Genomic DNA, 24,358 nt, shown 5'->3' on the forward strand with positions numbered 1-24,358 from the left:
TAGCGCGAGAAGTGAAAATATTCAATTTCTTACCTAACGGGATGCTGAAAAAAATCAAATATTACATAAACATGAGGGTTGAATGTGTCATCTAATCGCAAAAAAAAAACTGAGCCCTTCAATTGGTTTTTCATGACATTTTCATCTAAATATACACTACCAGTCAAAAGTTTGTACACACCTACTCATTCAAGGGTTTTTCTTTATTTTTACTATGTTTTACATTGTAGAGTAATAGTGAAGACATCAACACTATGAAATAACACATATGGAATCATGTAGTAACCCAAAAAGTGTTAAACAAATCAAAATATGTTATATTTGAGATTCTTCAAATAGCCACCCTTTGCCTTGATGACAGCTTTGCACACTCTTGGCATTCTCTCAACTTCATTTTTCCCCAGAAGGAAATTCAGTTGTGGCAAGTCAGATAAGAGATAAAGATATATAGTAAAGACATACTGTAGCAGCAACATTCACACAACATATAAATCAAATCAAATGTCACATGCTTCGTAAACAGGTGCAGACAGTAAAATGCTTACTTACAGCCTTTCCCAAAAATGCAGAGAAAAAAAGAGAAACAGAAAAATAACAAGGAAAAAATACACAATGGGTAACAATATCTTGGCTATATACACGGGGCACCAATGCTGAGTTGATGAGCAGGGGTACGAGGTAATTGAGGTAGATATGTACATACTTTTTCCACATTTTTAACGTTACAGCCTTATTCTAAAATGTATTAAATTGTTTCTACACACAATAACGACAAAGCAAAAACAGCTTTAAAAATGTTTGCTAATTTATTAAAAATAAAAAACGGAAAAATACATTTACATACGTTTTCAGACCCTTTACTCAGTACTTTGTTGAAGCACCTTTGGCAGCAATTACAGCCTCGAGTCTTCTTGGGTATGACGCTACAAGGTTGGCACACCTGTATTTGGAGAGTTTTCCCATTCTTCTTTACAGATCCTCTCAAGCTCTGTCAGGTTGGATGGGGAGCGTCGCTGCACAGCTATTTCCAGGTCTCTCCAGAGATGTTTGATCGGGTTCAAGTCCGGGCTCTGGTTGGGCCACTCAAGGACATTCAGAGACTTGTCCCAAAGCCATTCCTGCGTTGTCCTGTTGGAAGGTGAACCTTCACCCCAATCTGAGGTCCTGAGCAGGTTTTCATCAAGGATCTCTCTGTATTTTGCTCCGTTCATCTTTGCCTAGATCCTGACTAGTCTCCCAGTCGCTGAAAAACATCCCCACGGTACGATGCTGCCACCATCATGCTTCACCGTAGGGATGGTGCCAGGTTTCCTCCAGACTTGACGCTTGGCATTCAGGCCAAAGATTTCAATCTTGGTTTCATCAGACCAAAGAATCTTGTTTCTCATGGTCTGAGAGTCTTAAGGTGCCTTTTGGCAAACTCCAAGCGGGCTGTCATGTGCCCTTTACTGAGGAGTGGCTTCCGTCTGGCCACTACCATAAAGGCCTCATTGGTGGAGTGCTGCAGAGATGGTTGTCCATCTGGAAGGTTCTCCCATCTCCACAGAGGAACTCTACAGCTCTGTTAGAGTGACCATCAGGTTCTTGGTCACCTCCCTGACCAAGGCCCTTCTCCCCCGATTGCTCAGTTTGGCCGTCGGCCAACTCTAGGAAGAGTCTTGGTGGTTCCAAACTTTTTCCATTTAAGAATGATGGAGGCCACTGTGTTCTTGGGGACCTTCAATGCTGCAGAAATGTTTTGGTACCCTTCCCCAGATCTGTGCCTTGACACAATCCTGTCTCACCGCTCTAAGGACAATTCCTTTGACCTCATGGCTTGGTTTTTGCTTTGACATGCACTGTCAACTGTGGGACCTTATATAGACAGGTATGTGCCTTTCCAAATCATGTCCAATCAATTGAATTTACCACAGGTGGACTTCAATCCAAGTTGTAGAAACATCTCAAGGATGATAATTGGAAACAGGATGCACCTGAGCTCAATTTCGAGTCTCATAGCAAAGGGGCTGAATACTTTTGTTAAGGTATTTCAGTTTATTTTTAATACAATTTCTACAAACCTGTTTTCGCTTTGTCATTATGGGGTATTGTGTGTAGATTGCTAAGGATGTTTTATTTAATCAATTTTCGAATAAGGCTGTAACGTAACATAATGTGGAAAAAGTCAAGGGGTCTGAATACTTTCCTAAGGCACTGTAGGTAGGCTTAAAGTGACTAGGCAACAGGATATATAAACAGTAGCAGCAGTGTATGCGAGTCAAAAGAGTTAGTGCAAAAGGGTCAATGCAGATAGTTAACCAATTGCTACCCGGACTATTTAACTATTTAGCAGTCTTATGGCTTGGGGGTAGAAGCTGTTCAGGGTCCTGTTGGTTCCAGATATGGTGCATTGGTACCGCTTGCTGTATGGTAGCAGAGATACAGTGGCTTGCGAAAGTATTCACCCCCCTTGGCATTTTTCCTATTTTGTTGCCTTACAACCTGGAATTAAATTGATTTTTAGGGGGTTTGTATCATTTGATTTACACAACATGTCTACTGTCGTGGTCAAACGTTTTGAGAATGACACAAATATTGATTTTCACAAAGTCTGCTGCCTCAGTTCTTATGATGGCAATTTGTATATACTCCAGAATGTTATGAAGAGTGATCAGATGAATTGCAATTAATTGCAAATTCCCTCTTTGCCATGAAAATGAATTTAATCCCAAAAAAACATTTCCACTGCATTTCAGCCCTGCCACAAAAGGACCAGCTGACATCATGTCAGTGATTCTCTCGTTAACACAGGTGAGAGTGTTGACGAGGACAAGGCTGGAGATCACTCTGTCATGCTGATTGAGTTAGAATAACAGACTGGAAGCTTTAAAAGGAGGGTGGTGCTTGAAATCATTGTTCTTCCTCTGTTAACTATGGTTACCTGCAAGGAAACACGTGCCGTCATCATTGCTTTGCACAAAAAGGGCTTCACAGGCAAGGATATTGCTGCTAGTAAGATTGCACCTAAATCAACCATTTATCAGATCATCAAGAACTTCAAGGAGAGAGGTTCAATTGTTGTGAAGAAGGCTTCAGGGCGCCCAAGAAAGTCCAGCAAGCGCCAGGACCGTCTCCTAAAGTTGATTCAGGTGCAGGATCGGGGCACCACCAGTGTAGAGCTTGCTCAGGAATGGCAGCAGGCAGGTGTGAGTGCATCTGCACGCACAGTGAGGCAAATACTTTTGGAGGATGGCCTGGTGTCAAAGGGCAGCGAGGAAGCCACTTCTCTCCAGGAAAAACATCAGGGACAGACTGATATTCTGCAAACGGTACAGGGATTGGACTGCTGAGGACTGGGGTAAAGTAATTTTCTCTGATGAACCCCCTTTCCGATTGTTTGGGGCATCTGGAAAAAAGCTTGTCCGGAGAAGACAAGGTGAGCGCTACCATCAGTCCTGTGTCATGCCAACAGTAAAGCATCCTGAGACCATTCATGTGTGGGGTTGCTTCTCAGCCAAGGGAGTGGGCTCACTCACAATTTTGCCTAAGAACACAGCCATGAATAAAGAATGGTACCAACACGTCCTCCGAGAGCAACTTCTCCCAACCATCCAAGAACAGTTTGGTGACGAACAATGCCTTTTCCAGCATGATGGAGCACCTTGCCATAAGGCAAAAGTGATAACTAACTGGCTCGGGGAACAAAACATTGAAATGTTGGGTCCATGGCCAGGAAACTCCCCAGATCTTAATCCAATTGAGAACTTGTGGTCAATCCTCAAGACGCAGCTGGACAAACAAAAACCCACAAATTCTGACAAACTCCAAGCATTGATTATGGAAGAATGGGCTGCCATCAGCCAGGATGTGGCCCAGAAGTTAATTGACAGCATGCCAGGGCGGATTGCAGAGGTCTTGAAAAAGAAGGGTCAACACTGCAAATATTGACTCTTTGCATAAACTTTATGTAATTGTCAATAAAAGCTTTTGACACTTATGGAATGCTTGTAATTATACTTCAGTATAACATAGTTACATCTGACAAAAATATCTAAAAACACTGAGGCAGCAAACTTTGAGAAGACAAATACATTACATTTACATTTTAGTCATTTAGCAGATGCTCTTATCCAGAGCGACTTACAGTTAGTGAGTGCATAATTTTTTTTACCCCCCGTGGGAATCGAACCCACAACCCTGGCGTTGCAAACGCCATGCTCTACCAACTGAGCTACATTGTGTCATTCTCAAAACTTTTGACCACGACTGTACAACTTTGAAGATGCAAAATATATTTTATTGTGAAACAAACAAGACAAAAAAACTTGAGCATGCATAACTATTTCCCCCCCCTCCCCCTCTATAAGCTTGGCATATCTAGCCACTGGGATTTTTGCCCATTCTTCAAGGCAAAACTGCTCCAGCTCCTTCAAGTTGGATGGGTTCCACTGGTGTACAGCAATCTTTAAGTCATACCACAGATTCTCAATTGGATGGAGGTCTGGGCTTTGACTAGGCCATTACAAGACATTTAAATGTTTCCCCTTAAACCACTCGAGTGTTGCTTTAGCAGTATGCTTAGGGTCATTGTCCTGCTGGAAGGTGAACCTCCGTCCCAGTCTCAAATCTCTGGAAGACAAACAGGTTTTCCTCAAGAATATCCATGTATTTAGCACCATCCATCATTCCTTCAATTCTGACCAGTTTCCCAGTCCCTGCCGATGAAAAACATCCCCACAGCATGATGCTGCCGCCACCATGCTTCACTGTGGGGATGGTGTTCTCGGGGTGATGAGAGATGTTGGGTTTGCGCCAGACATAGTTTTCCTTGATGGCCAAAAAGCTCGATTTTAGTCTCATCTGACCAGAGTACCTTCTTCCATATGTTTGGGGAGTCTCCCACATGCCTTTTGGCGAACACCAAACTTGTTTGCTTATTTCTTTCTTTAAGCAATGGCTTTTTTCTGGCCACTCTTCCGTAAAGCCCAGCTCTGTGGAGTATATGGCTTAAAGTGGTCCTATGGACAGATACTCCAATCTCCGCTGTGGAGCTTTGCAGCTCCTTCAGGGTTATCTTTGGGCTCTTTGTTGCCTCTCTGATTAATGCCCTCCTTGCCTGGTCCATGAGTTTTGGTGGGCGGCCCTCTCTTGGCAGGTTTGTTGTGGTGCCATATTCTTTCCATTTTTTAATAATGGATTTAATGGTGCTCCATGGGATGTTCAACATTTCTGATATTTTTTTTATAACCCAACCCTGATCTGTACTTCTCCACAACTTTGTTGCTGACCTGTTTGGAGAGCTCCTTGGTCTTCATGGTGCCACTTGCTTGGTGGTGTTGCAGACTCTGGGGCTTTTCAGAACAGGTGTATATATACTGAGATCATGTGACAGATCAATGACACTTAGATTGCACACAGGTGGACTTTATTTAACTAATTATGTGACTTCTGAAGGTAATTGGTTGCACCAGATCTTATTTAGGGGCTTCATAGCAAAGGGGATGGATACATATGCACGCACAGCTTTTCCGTTATTTTTTAGAATTTATTTTAAATAGTTATTTTCATTTTACTTCACCAATTTGGACTATTTTGTGTATGTCCATTACATGAAATCCAAATAAAAATCAATTTAAATGGCAGGTTGTAATGCAACAAAATAGTAAAAACGCCAAGGGGGATGAATACTTTTGTAAGGCATTGTAACAGTATGACTTGGGTAGCTGGAAACATTTAACATTTTTAGGGCCTTCCTTCGACACCACGTGGTATAGGGGTCCTGGATGGCAGGGAGCTCAGCCCCAGTGATGTACAAGATTCAAATACTATACATGGTATATAGAAGGTAAACATAACTCACAATGTAATTGTAATTTTCTTTTAAAAACCGGACTGATGCCAGTACAAGAGTTAGTGGCTATTGGTTTTGGGAGGTTAAGACCCGAGTCCGCAACCTGATGGCACAGTATACAGTAGGAAATAGGGGGACATTTGAGACGCATACCAAGCAAGATGGACATTTATGGACTGCACTCCTGCAATGACAACAAAACAATTGTATTGCCCCACTATATAGTTTGATTTAATAAATACAATGCAGTGTTTATTCTCATACATGTTCATGTTTGCAATGATACAACATTCACCAGACGGTAAACCAGTGTGTCTATGTTTCTGCTTCCACCACCATTGGTCTTGCTTCACACATCATAGGAGCTGTCACGTTATTGGAGCAGCGTATTCAATTATCAGCACTGTTATGCGAGACTCAAACATGCGTACACACAAGGTCTATGAACAGCCTCAATATGACAGATCAAAGAATACTTATAATTTCTTAGAGGTTAGAGGGCCTTGTATGCTTTCCGGTTGTTATAAACTTCTGGAAACTCATGACTGATACAACACACAAAACAACAAATACCACCACAGCCCATAATTCTGTATTTCATGTGAACAACAAGTTCAATGGGAGTATGAGAGCCACGTATTTCTACCCTTCAACTAAACATGCCTTGTTCGAAATTAAAGTGAATGTGTGTGTTTATGTTACTTTTACTTTGCAGAGAAGGAAAAGCTCAATACTGAGAAGGCACTGAAATTTTGGTTTGGCCTGAAACGTTTATTTGGACATGAAGAAAGGAGACTGTCGAAGTATGACTGGTGGAGAGGCATATGCGCTCTCTAACACACACACAACTATATCATCTTAACAAAGAGGTCCGGTACAAGACCACAGAACTACGGCGCACCGCACACCAAACATTTAAAAATACACGGACGGCAAAATCATTGCAAGCACAGGACTCAGAATCAGCATCTAAGGCCAAAACAAGAAATATCTTAACTTTATTATTCTTTTATGTTCTTGGTCAGACATCTATTAAATCAGTAATTCCGTGTCTAACACCCCACACTCGTCTGTTACCATGTCCCAGCTGCACCCCCTACAACGCCTTTGTCCCAGCAGAGAAGTGCTAGAAAAACAAATCAAAACAGTAAAAGAAAAATAACCCCCTATTAATTTCAGCAAGCCTACTAAACACCTTTTCTTCAACGTAGACATCTAAAATGATTTTACATTTTACAGGATTAAGAGAGATTATTTTAAAAGTTAGTACATTTCATTCCACAACACCACTAGCTGCTCTTAGTTTAGCCATTAATGGATGTAAAAATATAAAATCTGAACATAGGCCCAGTGGTTATATAGATACTATGTTCCTGCTAGCACCCAGACAATGCACTGAATTCTCACTTTAACCAAGTCGCAAATCAGATAGTATATACCCAAAACTATTACACACAACATTTTGTGGAACAAACCCCCCCCCACTAAATGCACTGAAAGAAAAAAGGTACATCGGAGTAAATAAAAAAACTTAAGTCAAACTGCATTATTCGTTCAAAACATTTAATCGATCTAAATGTGCTTACTAATACAGCAAAAAAATAAGACAGCAACAGTCATCTTTAACACAATACCGACCAGAAATTAGCCTTCTAGGTGCAAAATATGTACAAGAACATTCAGACCACCTACAGAATTGGCCTTCCCTCAAATAGGGCTACATTCATCAAGCATAACAGGCCAATCAAGAGACAGGGAGCATTATCAATTAACTGACAGCTTTTCCGTCCAGCAGTAGGAGGGTTACGAGTTCTCCACATCCCACCCAGAAACAGTTGTGTTGGAGAAAGTTCCCAAGATTGTCTTTTTGCCTGCTTGACTTGTCTGGATCATAGAGATCACAATGTTGTATCTGTGCCAATGAGGCCATCTCCATTTTAAAGTAGTCAATTTTCTTCTTCTGAGTGTAAATCTAATATTGATGACTTACCACCACCTGCAGTGCTGAGTCTTAAACCAAATCTTGAGTAATTAATTTATTGTGGCCACTAGATGGCGGTCATATAGCTTAAAGTCATTTACAAACTAGGCAAACCAATTAAGAAAATGCTCTGATCATTGGCCGATCGCTCCCAATCCATAGGAATCCCCACCCAGTTGACTACTTTAAAATGGCAATGTCCATGCAAAAAAAAAAAAATTATTTCCATATAATGATCTCTGGTCTGGATAGTGTTCAATCCATTAATACACAAAGGCTGAATTATGAGTTTGTAAGCGCATAGAAAAAGGAACAGATATGAAGGTTGATGCTCCCCACGTCAAGTCAACTCTCCTAACATCACTCTAAAACTTCCATTTAGCAAACAATGGACATGTACGGAATTTAAAACAATCGTGAGATATGCATAAAAATCTTCAATCAAAAAAATCTAAGATAGTAAAAAGAAAAAAGTGAAAATGTACAAAGAATAAGTGCCAAAATCATAATCCTATGATTTAGCCACAGACACACACTAATATCTGAGTCGCTCTTCCCTCAATCCTAGCCCAAAATAAATTCACTTAACATCATCACCCTTAAGAATCTCTGCACAATGGATCAACGGCAACATTGAAAAAGGATAAACCCAAAATGGACATGATCAGACTCCGACAGCATCTCACTGACAAGAAAACAGCCCTCTGTACACGACAAGCACAGAACAACACGAACCAACGCCACACCTGGAAGTCTTCACTGGCCACCCCTCATCTCATACTGGGACAGGTGCAGTACTCTGCATGTTATCAACTCAAATTGAGAAGTCAGAACACTAACCAGACTCTTGCTGGGGAAGAACTTTACTGGCAAAAGAAATATTTTAAATTTGCATATCAAATGTAAAATTCCAGTGTTCGCAGCCCTAAACCAGTAAGCTCATTTATAGATGAATTCCTGATTACAACAAATAAGATAATTGATTCTGTTCATTTGCCTTCAGAATTCAGGCCATTTTAAATGAGCAAGCTGGAATACATAGTACCAGAGACCAGTTTCATGCTTGGGATCCCATTACTACTCTATAAAATACCATCTAACCTATTCTACATGATACAAGCGCTACCAAAATGCATGGAAGACTACTCTGGAGCCTGTTGCACAGATATGATAAGAGGGCATGTTGAAATGACCAGATCTCTGGGGTGGAAGGGTTTCTATTTGATGATAAAGACTACCTGTTCCATCAAGACATAAATATGAAGGTATATGTTAACGCCGGTATCCTGCATTTGACCACGTAATTAATTGTAAATATTAATACAATAGGTTAAACTTCTATGCAAGCCACAAATAATTAAAACTGCTCTTCTTAAAGTGACAATCAGCAGTTGAAACGATAGAACGTTCTCCCTACCCTGTTACAGTAAAAAGCTGAGGGATGGGGTTGGAGAAATGTAACCACTCAAATTCATAGACTGACCATCTATATCATAAAATGATCGTTTTAACCATGTTTTGAGGCTATTAAGATTTTGTTTGCATTTACTTTGTTTACAAACATTGGAGTTAAACAGGCTTATATTTTGGGTTCTGATGGGGTATGACAGTGGAACTAAGCTCATGAGCTATTTAAAAGTTAAATTCTTCAAGAATCAGTTGGTACATAATTGAATGATAAGTCAAAAAATGGATGTAGCAACTGCAGATTGCCCCTTTAAAAAGGCTAGGTACAAAATTGTAGAATTCCTGATATGCATGGTAATGATGTCAGTGGTGACAGTTCCTCACAACAACTGGGTCATGTTCATAAGAACACACTGTAGCAAACCATTTAAAAAAAACATTTTGCAATGGAAAATGAAAGCAAGCAGTTCGTATTGGACAACTTCTGAGAGTACCTTGCAGTTTCACTCAGTTTTGTGCCTACTGAACTTGACCCTGGATTGAGAGATTATGCACTCATGCTTGGCGCAAATCAGCCTTAACCAACCAAAGCATATTTTAGCTAAAGAACAGGATTGGCAGACAGTTGGGACCAATACCCATTCAAACATTTAACCATATGTTTCGAAGTGATAGGAGATGGAGATCGTGGAAAATATAACAATTCAGTGACCGACAGCCTGACTATCCAAACTTTTCCCCAGATTTGCACGGCTCAAGTATTCATGCCCATTATTGTAAAGGTTTTAATGTCCTACTCAAGCAAGGGTATGGCAAAAGTTTCCATCAACCGTGAAAATAAATGTATTGATTCTAATAAATTCATATTTCCCCACTGATTCTGCACACAAAATAATTCCAGACTCTCATAGCTGACAAGCATCCAAGGGTGTTTCTTCACCTAAAAGAAAGTGCAGCTTGACAGGCTTCCCAACTCCCTCCATCTCTCAGAACAGTTCAAAACAGGCACTTCTCTAAAACCATGTGGCCCTCTCGCTTCCAACCTTCATAAAAACACATTTCATGAACTATCCTTTGCCCTTCGCCAAAAATCACTTGCCAACCCCTCCCTCAACAAAAATGCATAATATGTATCAACTCATAAAGATGTCATATCGGTGGATATCCACGTCTTTTGCCGTATTGCATATTAACTAGATTTGCTAACAGCTCTCCCCCCACCCCCTTTTTTTTTTTTTACTTTGCAACTACCGGTATTCTGGAGATACAAGGCATTACTGTATATTTGTCCCCCCTATCCCTACTTTGACATATAAATCAAATTCAGATAGATTTAGCAGTGGAGGTCCCAGCCTTCAAGCTAACCAAGGTGAGGCCGCATTTCAGCGTCTCTCGCTATTCTTTAAAACACGTCCTTCAGTTTGTGATTTGTAACACTCGTCAGCCCCCTCATAAAATGATTACCGTCTTTCCCAAACAAAGGTCGGTCGGTGTCCGACCCAGCTTCAGGAGGGTCTTTAAGATTAAGAACGTGTTCTTTCATCATATATATATATATATATATATATATATATATATATATATATATATATATATATATATATATATATATATATATATATATATATATATATATATATATATATATCTTTACATACATACATACATACATACATACGTGTAAATATATATATACACACACACGTGTGTGTGTATGCATATACACATATATCTATACATACATACATACACACACACACACGTATATATACATATATGTATATATACATATATATACATATACATATATATATATATATGTATATATACATATATATACACACACACACACATATATACATACACACGTGTAAATATATATATATATACACATTTACATATATTTACATATACACACACATTATATAAAAATACATATATATAAATACATACACATACATATACACATAACCGTTCAAAAGTTTGGGGTCACTTAGAAATGTCCTTGTTTTCAAAAAGAAAAGCAATTTTTTTGTCCATTAAAATATCAAATTGAACAGAAATACAGTGTAGACATTGTTAATGTTGGAAATGGCTATTGTAGCTGGAAACGGCTGATTTTTAATGGAATATCTACATAGGCGTACAGAGGCCAATTATCAGCAACCATCAGTCCTAACATAATTGCAAAAGGGTTTTCTAATGATCAATTATCCTTTTAAAATGATAAACTTGGATTAGCAAACACAACGTGCCATTGGAACACAGGACTGATGGTTGCTGATAATGGGCCCCTGTACGCATATGTAGATATTCCATTAAAAATCAGCCGTTTCCAGCTACAATAGCCATTTACAACATTAACAATGTCTACACTGTATTTCTGATCAATTTGATGTTCTTTTAATGGACAAAAAAATTGCTTTTCTTTCGAAAACAAGGACATTTCTAAGTGACCCCAAACTTTTGAACGGTAGTGTATGTATGTATGTATGTATATTTATATACACATATACAGTGAGGGAAAAAAGTATTTGATCCCCTGCTGATTTTGTACGTTTGCCCACTGACAAAGACATGATCAGTCTATAATTTCAATGGTAGGTTTATTTGAACAGTGAGAGACAGAATAACAAAATAATCCAGAAAAATGCATGTAAAAAATGTTATAAATTGATTTGTATTTTAATGAGGGAAATAAGTATTTGATACCTTTGCAAAACATGACTTAGTACTTGGTGGCAAAACCCTTGTTGGCAATCACAGAGGTCAGACGTTTCTTGTAGTTGGCCACCAGGTTTGCACACATCTCAGGAGGGATTTTGTCCCACTCCTCTTTGCAGATCTTCTCCAAGTCATTAAGGTTTCGAGGCTGACGTTTGGCAACTCGAACCTTCAGCTCCCTCCACAGATTTTCTATGGGATTAAGGTCTGGAGACTGGCTAGGCCACTCCAGGACCTTAATGTGCTTCTTCTTGAGCAGGGGGACCTTGCGGGCGCTGCAGGATTTCAGTCCTTCGCGGCGTAGTGTGTTACCAATTGTTTTCTTGGTGACTATGGTCCCAGCTGCCTTGAGATCATTGACAAGATCTTCCCGTGTAGTTCTGGGCTGATTCCTCACCGTTCTCATGATCATTGCAACTCCACGAGGTGAGATCTTGCATGGAGCCCCAGGCCAAGGGAGATTGGCAGTTATTTTGTGTTTCTTCCATTTGCGAATAATCGCACCAACTGTTGTCACCTTCTCACCAAGCTGCTTGGCGATGGTCTTGTAGCCCATTCCAGCCTTGTGTAGGTCTACAATCTTGTCCCTGACATCCTTGGAGAGCTCTTTGGTCTTGGCCATGGTGGAGAGTTTGGAATCTGATTGATTGATTGCTTCTGTGGACAGGTGTCTTTTATACAGGTAACAAACTGAGATTAGGAGCACTCCCTTTAAGAGTGTGTTCCTAATCTCAGCTCGTTACCTGTATAAAAGACACCTGGGAGCCAGAAATCTTTCTGATTGAGAGGGGGTCAAATACTTATTTCCCTCATTAAAATGCAAATCAATTTATAACATTTTTGACATGCGTTTTTCTGGATTTTGTTGTTGTTATTCTGTCTCACTGTTCAAATAAACCTACCATTAAAATTAGACTGATCATGTCTGTCAGTGGGCAAACGTACAAAATCAGCAGGGGATCAAATACTTTTTCCCTCACTGTATATATACACACATATGTATATAGATGCATCTATATACATACACACACACATATACATATATATATATACACACACACACACACACACACATACGTATACATACACATATATATTTATATAGATTTCTGTTTGTTTTCCTGTTAGTCTGTTGGTTGTTGTTTAAACTACTTTGGTGACCGGGGGGGAATGTTCTGTTCCTTCCCACTCCGTCTGGCCCAGCCCTGGGGGGAGATGCGTCGGCTCATGGACGCACCTCTCTGCTGATCCCGGTACTTTAGGCCCATCCCTCCGGATCGGGCAGGGCCATTGACCCCACAGTATGAGCCCAGTGGGTCACGGTGGGGCCGGCCTTCTCCAGACCGCTCTGGTTTCTCCGACCTATCCCCATTGCTGCTGGAGGAGGCGGCGGGCTCGTCGGCCTTGTTGACCCGCAGCTCCCGCAGGGGTTGGCTGGCTGAGGAGGTGGGAGGTTTTGGGAAGGTGCTTGGCTCTGGGGGCTGGGTGGCTGGCCGCTTGCACATCTCAGCATAGCTCAGTTTCCTTGACTCCTGGTTGGATGGATGGATAGATGGTAGATAGACAGGAAAGATAATAGGGGAGGAGAGAAAATAGGCATCCAACCTTACATCAATCTCTTCATTGATCTCTTTTTTAACCAGATATGTTAACTGACAACATTCTATCCAATGCATTATGTATCCAGTGAAATCCGCCAGGCAGTGAGTGAAGTCTTACCGGTGCAGGTGTGGTAGTGGCGGGGACTGGTGTTGCCGTGGAGATGGACTGACTGTGGGTGGGCGTAGGGGTGGGTTTGGTAGCAGCGGCGGGCTGTGAGGGGGTTGGCAGAGAAGAGGGTGGTGTGGGGGTTGGCAGAGAAGAGGGTGGTGCGGGGGTTGGAGTCATCTCCTTTTGGACATGAGGCTCAGCCTTCTCTACTTTTTTCACCGGATGAGCAACACTGCACAGACAGAAGAGGAAAAGGTTACCAATAAGGTTTATTTCCAACAGTCACATCATATTGGATCATCAAAATCCCTACAGCACATCTTTGTAGCTGTAAGCCAGATGTAAACCATACCTTGGAACAGGGGGCTCCACGACCGGAGGGGTGGGGGGTTTGGGGGCCGGCGTGACAGGACTGGGCACACTCACAGTCTCCTTCTGGGCACTAGCAGGAGGGGCCACAGACTCCTTACTCACATCAGGCTGGAAATAAGAGAGATGGACATAGTTGACTTAGAGGGGTGAATAACATGACATTTGTCTGAGAGAGTAACTACAGTGTAAGAGGGATGTAACAGGTGGGATTAAGTGCCGGACCAGACAAAAACGCAGACCTAGTTATTATAGAACACTTCTTCTTGTCACGTCAAGTGGTCAGGAGGGAACAAAACAAATGGGGTTTTTCCTCACCTTGTCGCTGGTCACCTTCAGGCCTCGAACCACATCAGACATGCGAGTCTCTAGCACAGGCTCTCCCTGCGTGCTGACCACACACCCCGGCAACGGAGGGAAGTTGGAGGCAGCCAGATCAAACTTGGGCTGTGGAACCTTTATCTCGCTCAGAGGGATGGGCCTCTGAAAACCAAAACACAGAAGACACACATTTGACCTTTAATCCAACTCCACGTGGGTGGGATAGGGTGTATAAACCACACTAAACATGGGATAGAGGAAATTAAACTGACCGTGATCCTCTCGTCCTCTCTCCTCCTCCGCATCCCTCTGTAGCTGCCTCTCCTACAACAGACAAACATGTTACACACACAGAGCACAGAGATGATCATAAGCCAAAATGTAAAATGTAATTGTTTGTTGGGAAGGCTTTGGATGGCCAAATAAGACATGTTTGAACCCTCAGATCTCATAATCTTACCGCTCATTGGGTCAAGTGTAGAGACTAGTGACTTTGTGGGGGATAGAGTGAGCGCGAGAGAGAGCGAGAGAGAGGAGTGAAAGAAAGGAAAACCCCAAAGTCTTCATCACTTAGCTTGAATCACCTCTATGCGCATCGATTTGTCATCATTGGGTCAAAGCCATCTGATAAAGCCCAACAGGGACATGTCATTTCATGTATGAGCAGGTTGTGGGGTGTGTGTATGTATGAAGGGGCTCTGGTCGGACTGACCTGCCCCTGCCAGCAATGCCCAGGTCTCCATTGGGCATCCCCTCTGCAACCAGTGGGAGGGTGTCCCTGATGGTGAGGGAGGTGAGGGAGGGGGGCGCAGGGCCAGGCTCGGGGGTGCTGCCCAGGGGAGCCCCTGCCGTCCGGGGAGGAAGAGCGCTGGAGGGGCCAGACAGGCCGTCCACCAGGGGGGATACAGGGGTAACAGAGGGAGGAGAGGCCTCATCACACGGCCGGGGCTGGCTCTTCGCGTGGTTCCTGAGGAAAGGAAGATCAGTCAGTCATATCAATTTAACAGTCTCAAATCACTCAGACATAAATGCCATCTATTGTTCAGTCTAAAGATACAATCACATGATCACAAAACAACTAGAGCGGTTCCAGTATGATTCATGCAGACAGAGGATGATGAAGACAGGACATTAAACATTAAGATGGTGGATGGAGGGGATTGTAAATATGCTACTGTATAGAATACTAAGGGAATGGTTTTGGTTTGCTCAGCACAAGCTGATGGTAATGAACTTGCTGGATCTTATATTCAAACAGCAAACTTAAATTGAATCCCTGAGCATCATAGCGTCATCTGTCAGCTACGCTAGCTATCTCAAATATCAGTTGAGGGTTGCCATTCACCACAGTTCCAAAGGACACCACAATGTAGCATTACATGGATGGTTTAAATCGGCATTAACATCGTAGCTTGCTAACGTGTATGTTTTAGAATGAGACTGGATGAAATGAGGGTGTGGGGGAGCATTAACTGATGACATGATTGATATCTGATTGCTTATACCTGAAGGCATTGATTACATTCTTTCTAGAATAGAGGGGGACACTGTGGGACGGGGGGAGTAAGAGACAACCAGTTATTTATGACAGCAGAGCCCCAAAAACTAAAAATGGTCTTAATTTGTTCATGAACATAAATACCATATGTGCACTAAATCAGTGTCTGATCAATTACAACAACCATCCTGGTGCTAGTCAAACTGGCTTTTTTAAACAGAATCTAATGTTGTAAGGCTGTGGATGAATTCACTGGTCCACTTTGGATGGCTAAATAAGACCAGTTTGAACCCTCAGATCTCATAATCTTAACGCTCATCGGGTCAAGTGTAGAGACTAGTGACTTTGGGGGGGAGAGAAGAGAGAGTTTGAGTGAAAGAAAGGTAAGAGGGAGGAGAGAGAAACCCAAAATCCTTCATCCCACAGCTTGAAGCACCTCTATGCGCATTGATTTGTCATCATTGGGTCAAAGCCATCTAATAAAGCCTTACGTTCGAGCCGGATGGGGGTTCTTGCCCTGAGAGAAAACGCCTACCGGTTTCTGTTGAAGGGCGGTCGTCCGAGGCCCAGGGGACTGTTGCCAGTCTTGTAGTTCCCAGGGGTGCTGAAGCCGTTCACAAAGCCACTGTTGGGGAACGGGGCCTGGAGGAAAATAAGAAAACAAAATGGCCGCCCACAATCAATCAGTGTAGCCAGTCAATGACAAAGGTTAAATCACCTCAGTTTAATGATATAGCTCTTACAAGACCAGCTGATCCTGCCAGTTCTACATTACTAAATGTCATGCCCACTCTGACCCCAGAGTGCAATGTGAAGGGTGTGTGTTACAGCTGACGCGGGGTATATTCATATGGGTCTGAACAGGACAGAACATGTTGAGGATGACGTCCACCATTCCTAAATCACCAATACAGACCCTCAGATCTCATAATCTTATCTCTCACTGGGGTCAACTGTGGAGACGCACCAATTCGGAGAAGGGGAGGGGTAAAATAAGGGGAAGGAGGGAGAAAGGAGGATTTGGGGGCATAGATGAACCCAGAGTGGCTTGTCTCCCAGCCTGAACCCCCTCTATGCATGTTTTTTGTCATCATTGGGTCAGAGGTTTTTTATTTAAAGGAGCCATTTGCTAAACAACTCCTTTGTTCAGAATGATCATGCAATTACATCTCAAACTTGAGTACCTACAGGTATACCCAACACTTCTGTACCCATGATAACCAACCAACACACTCTGGAGGGGCTCGTCATCCTAGGAATGAACAACAGTACGAAATCTAATTCAATACGAGTTACAACAGGGAACCACAATAATCCGGGCCTCACCAGTGGGGTCTCGAAGTAAGGGGCAGGCGATGGGTTCCAGGTGGGGGGCACCAGGGGGTAGAGTGGGTACTGCTGCTGGGGGCTGTACACCTGCTGCATGTAGAGGGGTGTAGAGCTGTACTGGGACTGAGACTGGCCCTGCTGGCTGTACACACTGGAGTCCGGTACGCTACGGTAGCCATTCTTCGCAAAGAATGTGTTGATGGCCTTGATACGAGCCTGGACAGAGCGAGAGAGCGACAGAGAGAGTCAGGTAGGACAGGGAGATGTGTAAAGGAATGGAAAGGGGGTGGAAAGGTAGAGAGTATGAACACATGACATGTTAACACATTAATGCACAGTAGAAAAAAACGAATTCACATTACATAGCCTACACATTGTCTCCCCTCACTGCCATGCACAGAGAAGGAAACAGAGCCTTGTTCCCCTCAGATCTCATCATCTTACAGTCATTAGGTCAGTCACACTGTGCTGACGGAGGGAGAGGAGGATGATGATGAAGAGGGAGGATGAAAAAAGGGAGGGAAGGTTAGAGAGGATACAGATTTAGAGAGATGAAGAAGAGAGCCCTCCACAGCGCTCCTGGGTCCTTCCAAGCGCGATACTGATCATCACCGGGGTTACAGCTTTTTCCGTCCTTAAACATCAGGCAAATCAAATCATAGTTCTGCAGTTTGATGCATTAAGCTACTTCATTTAGCACACCAATCAAATTCACATTGTTAGCCACCTTAATGAAAACCCTTTGAAATTGAGTCTGAATGTCTTATGCCAAATACATTGAAGGACAACACTGGCAATCAACAACTACTGCTAAAGAAGAGTGGTTGAATGAAACGTGGACAATGTCATAACATCTTGAATGGGGGAGATGAGTGGAGATTGAGTTTAAACCAGTTTAGAACAGGAGGAGACAGAGAGACTGCTGGCTGGACTTACTCCTTCCTTATCAGACCCTTATGTAGGCACAAACTCAAGGTGACCTTGCTGTAGTGTAGCCACAGCTCAGCCACGTGCTCCCAGCAATCAGACACCAACACCCCTTCACAAGTCAGTCACTGACCTATCCTCATAACAGCTGGCTCCAGAACAGTCTGACTGAGGTAGTCTACACACAGTGCTGCTTCCCCCCACTCCTATCACCTGATCTCAGAGCTATACAGTTGACTAACGTTACGCATTGCCTCCCCCTTGACCAAATTCTATCTGATCAAAGAAAAGTATGGAGCGATTTCAGTCCCAAAATATATTGTACTTAGATATTGAATTTGAATTTAATATTTTTGAATTTGTAATGCACACAAAGAATCAGAATTCATAAACTGAACTTTTATTTCATGATTTGAAATTGAATTGAGTGAACCCAGTCAGCTATATTGGTGCTGTGATCTGAGTATGAGGTCAATGGGGGGGGGGGGTGAAATGTAACCAAGGTTCTCGCCCTTTTGATGAGTAACCTTGCTGGAGACTTGTTAGCTTCCTGTACTCATCCCTATGGGCTTTAGCTAAGTGGGCTAACAGTCTTGTGACATGCAGGAGACCCGGTTCACACCCAGTCAGTCACAAGAGCAAGATTAATTAGGGAGTGTAAATGCTATCCTTAGAAGGGTTATTCAACTAAATTGCAATGGGGGCCAAATTGCTGTTTTCTCCACGTTTAACACAGTGTTCGAGTCTGTTCTCTTCTACCATTCCTTGCTGGCAAAGTACCAGGATTTCTCTGGTTTTGAATCTGAACTTAGAGAACTGAATCTGAATGCATCTGCAAAGCTGAATATATGAAACTTTGGTCAACTTAAAATTATAGTTTGGCAACTTAATACAGATAATGAATGCAATATTGACCATATTGAAACTGAATATATAAATGTTTAATTAAAATATTCAATTACACTTAAATTGAATTTTAAAACTGAATGCAATATTAATTATTCAGTTTCAAATCATGAAATACAAGTTCAATTTATGAATTAAATTATTCAATGTGCATTAGAAATGCACAAATATTGAATTCAAAATCTAAATACAAATTCATAAATATTGAATTCAAATACATTTTCTGTTGGCACTGAAATTGCTCCATAGAAAAGCAGCATGTCTCACGAGAAAGGAACAGTACATGTACTCACCATGATGGGATTTCCCTGAAACGTTTTCACTTCTTCCCTTAGATATCTGTGGGCCTGAGGAAGTAGGAGAGGAAAAATTAAGTACTGTGAGACAGCTGGACAATCCCCCTTCACATGTAGGAGATATGATTACATGTCTCAATAGCTTTTTATTTTATATAGAACTTGCACAGACATCAGCAGCATCAACCCCATAAACAGAAAAGAGCCTCCAAGTAACAAACCAGGGGCCTGCCTGTTCATTTGTAACAGGCGACAATAAATCAGTTCATTAGTAGTCTGTCCAACTCTAAAGTGCATCACTCACTCCACATTCAAACAATTAACAGGTTAGGCTGCATTGAAACAGGCAGCCCAATTCTGATCTTTTGCCCACGAATTGGTCTTTTGACCAATCACATCAGATATTTTTCAGGGCTGATCTGGTTGGTCAAAAGACCAGTTGCCTGTGTAAACACAGCCTTTGACTATGCTGGTAAAACTATACTGAACAAAAATATAAAAATGCAACATGCAATAATTTCAAAGATTTTACTGAGTTACAGTTCATATAAGGAAATCAGTCAATTGAAATAAATTCATTAGGCCATAATCTATGGATTTCACATGACTGGGCAGGGGCTAGGCCATGCGTGGACCTGGGAAGGCAAAGGCCCACCCACTGGGGAGCCAGGCCCAGCCAATCAAAATGACTTTCTCCACAAAAGTGCTTTATTACAGACAGAAATACTATTCCGTTTCATCAGCTGTCCGGGTGACTGGTCTCAGACGATCTCGCAGGTGAGGAAGCCGGATGTGGAAGTCCTGGGCTGGCGTAGTTACAAGTGGTCTGCAGTTGCAAGGCCGGTTGGACGTACTGCCAAATTCTCTAAAACGACGTTGGAGACGGCTTATGGTAGAGAAATGAACATTCAATTCTCTAGCAACAGCTCTGGGGGACATTCCTGTAGTCAGCATATCAATTGCACGCCCCCTCAAAATTTGAGACATCTGTGGCATTGTTGTGTGACAAAACTGCACATTTTAGAGTGGCCTTTTATTGTCCCCAGCACAAGGTGCACCTGTGTAATGACCATGCTGTTTAATCCGTTTCTTTCAACGGTAGTGATGATCGGGAGAGGTCGGGAGAGGTTGTGTTTTCTCTAGCAGGAGGTAAGCTTGGCTTCTTATATGGTGTTGAGTAAAGCTTAAACCATGTATTTAGATTGTAGGTAGGTATTGTAGTTAGGTATTATAGGTAGTTTACTCAGGTAGTTATTGTAGGTAATTATTGTAGGTAAGGACTGTATTCGGCGGACCCCGGCTAAGCACGAGGCTAGCTGACCCACTACTTGGACCAACAAAGCTAGCTAGCTAGCTAGCTAGCGGGTAGCTACTGGTAACTTTTAGCAACAGTGGTTAATTGTTTCCAATGTTATTTCACGCTTAAGAGTACCTGTGATTGAGCCAGCTAGCCGTCACCATTCAGCTGTTTTTCTAACCTCATTATCATTAACGTTAGGTGGTTGGTAGCTGCTGTACTTAATTACGGCTACTGATTGCAGTCTGCCAGTTTGGCTTTATACATAGCTTGGGCTTTGTCGAGTAAGGCTTAAACTATGTATTTAGATTGTAGTTAGGTATTATAGGTAGGCATCGTGGGCTGTATATTATTAAGTAGTATAGGTAGGCATCGTGGGCTGTTGTGGGTAGCTGTTGTGTAGTTATTGTAGGTTACTTTTGTATTCGGCGGTGCCGGGTGTAGCACGAGCTAGCTAGCTAACTCACCTCCTGGATTAGCTGGCGAGTAGCTATTAGCAACGGTAGCAACTAAAAACAATATCCTTTTAGCCAGCTACATTCGTTCGCAGCGACGCCGTTTTTCAAACAAAGTCAACACAGCAGCCATTGCTAGCCAGCCAACACTACCAGCTGGCTGTACTGTGGTAGCTAAATACAATATCTTTGTGCTAGCTACCCAACGTTTAATCATTGCTGCGTTATGAAAGGTAAGCTTGGCTTCTTATATGGTGTTGAGTTAAGCTTAAACCATGTATTTAGATTGTAGGTAGGTATTGTAGTTTGGTATTATAGGTAGCTTACTCAGGTAGTTATTGAAGGTTATTGTAGGTAATTATTGTAGGTAAGTATTGTATTCGGCAGACCCCGGCGAAGCACGAGGTTAGCTTACCCACTACTTGGACCAACAAAGCTAGCTAGCTAGCGGGTAGCTACTGGTAACTTTTTGCAACTGTGGTTAATTGTTTCCAATGTTATTTCATGCTTAAGAGTACCTGTGATTGAGCCAGCTAGCTGCTACCATTCAGCTGTTTTTCTAACCTCATCCGAGGCATTAACGTTAGGTGGTTGGTAGCTGCTGTACTTAATTACAGCTACTGATAACAGTCTGCTGTAGTTTACAACAATTCTAATTTCTAAAGTGGAAGTTGGGAGAGTTTTACTCGGGTGGTTCAGTGAAACAATTATAGTTTCTGAGGTGGAAGTTGGGAGAGTTATATATATATATATATATTTATTTTTTTGGTGAGGGAGGCCTGCTCTCTCCTTTCCCAGATGTTTAGTTCATTTCATTCCGATCTCCTCTGCATTATTGTAGCCATCTGCTGCAGCCTGTCAACTATGCCTCTGCCTATCCCTGTTCTCTCCTCTCCGCACAGGCTACACAAACGCCTCACACCGCGTGGCTGCTGCCTCTCTAACCTGGTGGTCCCTGCACGCACCACACACCTGGAGTTCCAGGTCTCAGGCAGCCTCTGGAACTGCCGTTCTGCCGCCAACAAGGCTGACTTCATCCCAGCCTATGCTACCCTCCAGTCCCTCGACTTCCTGGCGCTGACGGAAACATGGATTACCACTGAAAACACTGCAACTCCTACTGCTCTCTCCTCGTCTGACCATGTGTTCTCGCATACCCCGAGAGCATCTGGTCAGAGGGGTGGTGGCACAGGAATCCTCATCTCTCCCAAGTGGTCATTCTCAATTTTTCCCCTAACCCATCTGTCTATCTCCTTTGTCTATTTGAATTCCACGCTGTCACAGTCACTAGCCCATTTAAGCTTAATATCCTTGTCATCTATCGCCCTCCAGGTTCCCTTGGAGAGTTCATCAATGAGCTTGACGCCTTGATAAGTTCCTTTCCTGAGGATGGCTCACCCTTCACAGTTTTGGGGGATTTCAACCTCCCTACGTCTACATTTGACTCATTTCTCTCTGCCTCCTTCTTTCCACTCCTCTCCTCTTTTGACCTCACCCTCTCACCATCCCCCCCCACTCACAAGGCAGGCAATACGCTTGACTTCATCTTTACTAGATGTTGCTCTTCTACTAATCTCACTGCAACTCCCCTCCATGTCTCCGACCACTACTTTGTATCCTTTTCTCTCTCGCTCTCCTCCAACACTACTCACTCCGCCCCTACACAGATGGTAGCAGCGCGCCGCAACCTTCGCTCTCTCTCTCCCACTACTCTCTCCTCTTCCATCCTATCATCTCTTCCCTCTGCTCAATCCTTCTCCCTCCAATCTCCTGATTCTGCCTCCTCAACCCTCCTCTCCTCCCTTTCTGCATCCTTTGACTCCCTGTGTCCCCTATCCTACCGGCCGGCTCGGTCCTCCCCTCCAGCTCCGTGGCTTGATGACTCATTGCGAGCTCACAGAACAGAGCTCCGGGCAGCTGAGCGGAAATGGAAGAAAACTAAACTCCCTGCCGACCTGGCATCTTTTCACTCCCTCCTCTCTACATTTTCTTCATCTGTTTCTGCTGCTAAGGCCACTTTCTACCACTCTAAATTCCAAGCATCTGCCTCTAACCCTAGGAAGATCTTTGCCACATTCTCCTCACTGCTGAATCCTCCCCCCCCCCCTCCTCCCTCTCTGTGGATGACTTTGTCAACCACTTTGAAAAGAAGGTTGACGACATCCGATCCTCGTTTGTTAAGTCTAATGACACTGCTGGTCCTGCTCACACTGCCCTACCCTATGCTTTGACTTCTTTCTCCCCTCTCTCTCCAGATAAAATCTTGCGACTAGTGACTGCAGGCCGCCCAACAACCTGCCCGCTTGACCCCATCCCCTCCTCTCTTCTCCAGACCATCTCCGGTGACCTTCTCCCCTACCTCACCTCGCTGATCAACTCATCCTTGACCGCTGGCCATGTCCCTTCCGTCTTCAAGAGAGCGAGAGTTGCACCCCTTCTCAAAAAACCAACACTCGATCCCACTGATGTCAACAACTACAGACCAGTATCCCTTCTTTCTTTTCTTTCCAAAACTATTGAGCGTGCCGTCTTTAGCCAACTCTCTTGCTATCTCTCTCAGAATGACCTTCTTGATCCAAACCAGTCAGGTTTCAGGACTGGTCATTCAACTGAGACTGCTCTTCTCTGTGTCACGGAGGCTCTCCGCACTGCTAAAGCTAACTCTCTCTCCTCTGCTCTTGTCCTTCTAGACCTGTCTGCTGCCTTTGATACAGTGAACCATCAGATCCTCCTCTCCACCCTCTCCGAGCTGGGCATCTCCGGCGCGGCTCACTCCTGGATTGCGTCCTACCTGACCGGTCGCTCCTACCAAGTGGCGTGGCGAGAAGCTGTCTCCGCACCACGTGCTCTCACCACTGGTGTCCCCAGGGCTCAGTTCTAGGCCCTCTCCTTTTCTCGCTATACACCAAGTCACTTGGCTCTGTCATATCCTCACATGGCCTCTCCTATCATTGCTACGCTGACGATACACAACTAATCTTCTCCTTTCCCCCTTCTGATAACCAGGTGGCGAATCGCATCTCTGCATGTCTGGCCGACATATCAGTATGGATGACGGATCACCACCTCAAGCTGAACCCTGGCAAGACGGAGCTGCTCTTCCTCCCGGGGAAGGACTGCCCGTTCCATGATCTCGCCATCACGGTTGACAACTCCGTTGTGTCCTCCTCCCAGAGTGCGAAGAGCCTTGGCGTGACCCTGGACAACACCCTGTCGTTCTCCGCTAACATCAAGGCGGTGACCCGATCCTGCAGGTTCATGCTCTACAACATTCGGAGAGTACGACCCTGCCTTACACAGGAAGCGGC

At 43.2% G+C, this 24,358-nt stretch overlaps 1 protein-coding gene across 3 annotated transcripts in view; it reads right to left on the minus strand.

Annotated features, from left to right (window-relative positions):
• Positions 1-12,997: 12,997 nt before the first annotated feature.
• LOC121577572 (la-related protein 4-like) overlaps positions 12,998-24,358 on the minus strand; it is a 39,026-nt gene continuing 27,665 nt past the window's right edge. For 2 of the 3 annotated variants that reach the window (XM_041891294.1, XM_041891296.1), the window contains 10 exons: positions 19,296-19,349; positions 17,167-17,385; positions 16,376-16,482; positions 15,848-15,889; positions 15,055-15,309; positions 14,615-14,666; positions 14,340-14,504; positions 14,005-14,132; positions 13,662-13,884; positions 12,998-13,474 (listed from right to left, as the gene is read on the minus strand). In XM_041891294.1, coding sequence (XP_041747228.1) covers positions 13,091-13,474; positions 13,662-13,884; positions 14,005-14,132; positions 14,340-14,504; positions 14,615-14,666; positions 15,055-15,309; positions 15,848-15,889; positions 16,376-16,482; positions 17,167-17,385; positions 19,296-19,349 — 1,629 coding nt within the window. In that variant the 3' untranslated portion in view covers positions 12,998-13,090. The remainder of the gene's footprint in view (positions 13,475-13,661; positions 13,885-14,004; positions 14,133-14,339; positions 14,505-14,614; positions 14,667-15,054; positions 15,310-15,847; positions 15,890-16,375; positions 16,483-17,166; positions 17,386-19,295; positions 19,350-24,358) is intronic. The other variant, XM_041891295.1, reaches the window with a different exon arrangement.

Source organism: Coregonus clupeaformis, chromosome 12 (genome assembly GCF_020615455.1).
Source record: "Coregonus clupeaformis isolate EN_2021a chromosome 12, ASM2061545v1, whole genome shotgun sequence".
NCBI lineage: Eukaryota > Metazoa > Chordata > Actinopteri > Salmoniformes > Salmonidae > Coregonus > Coregonus clupeaformis.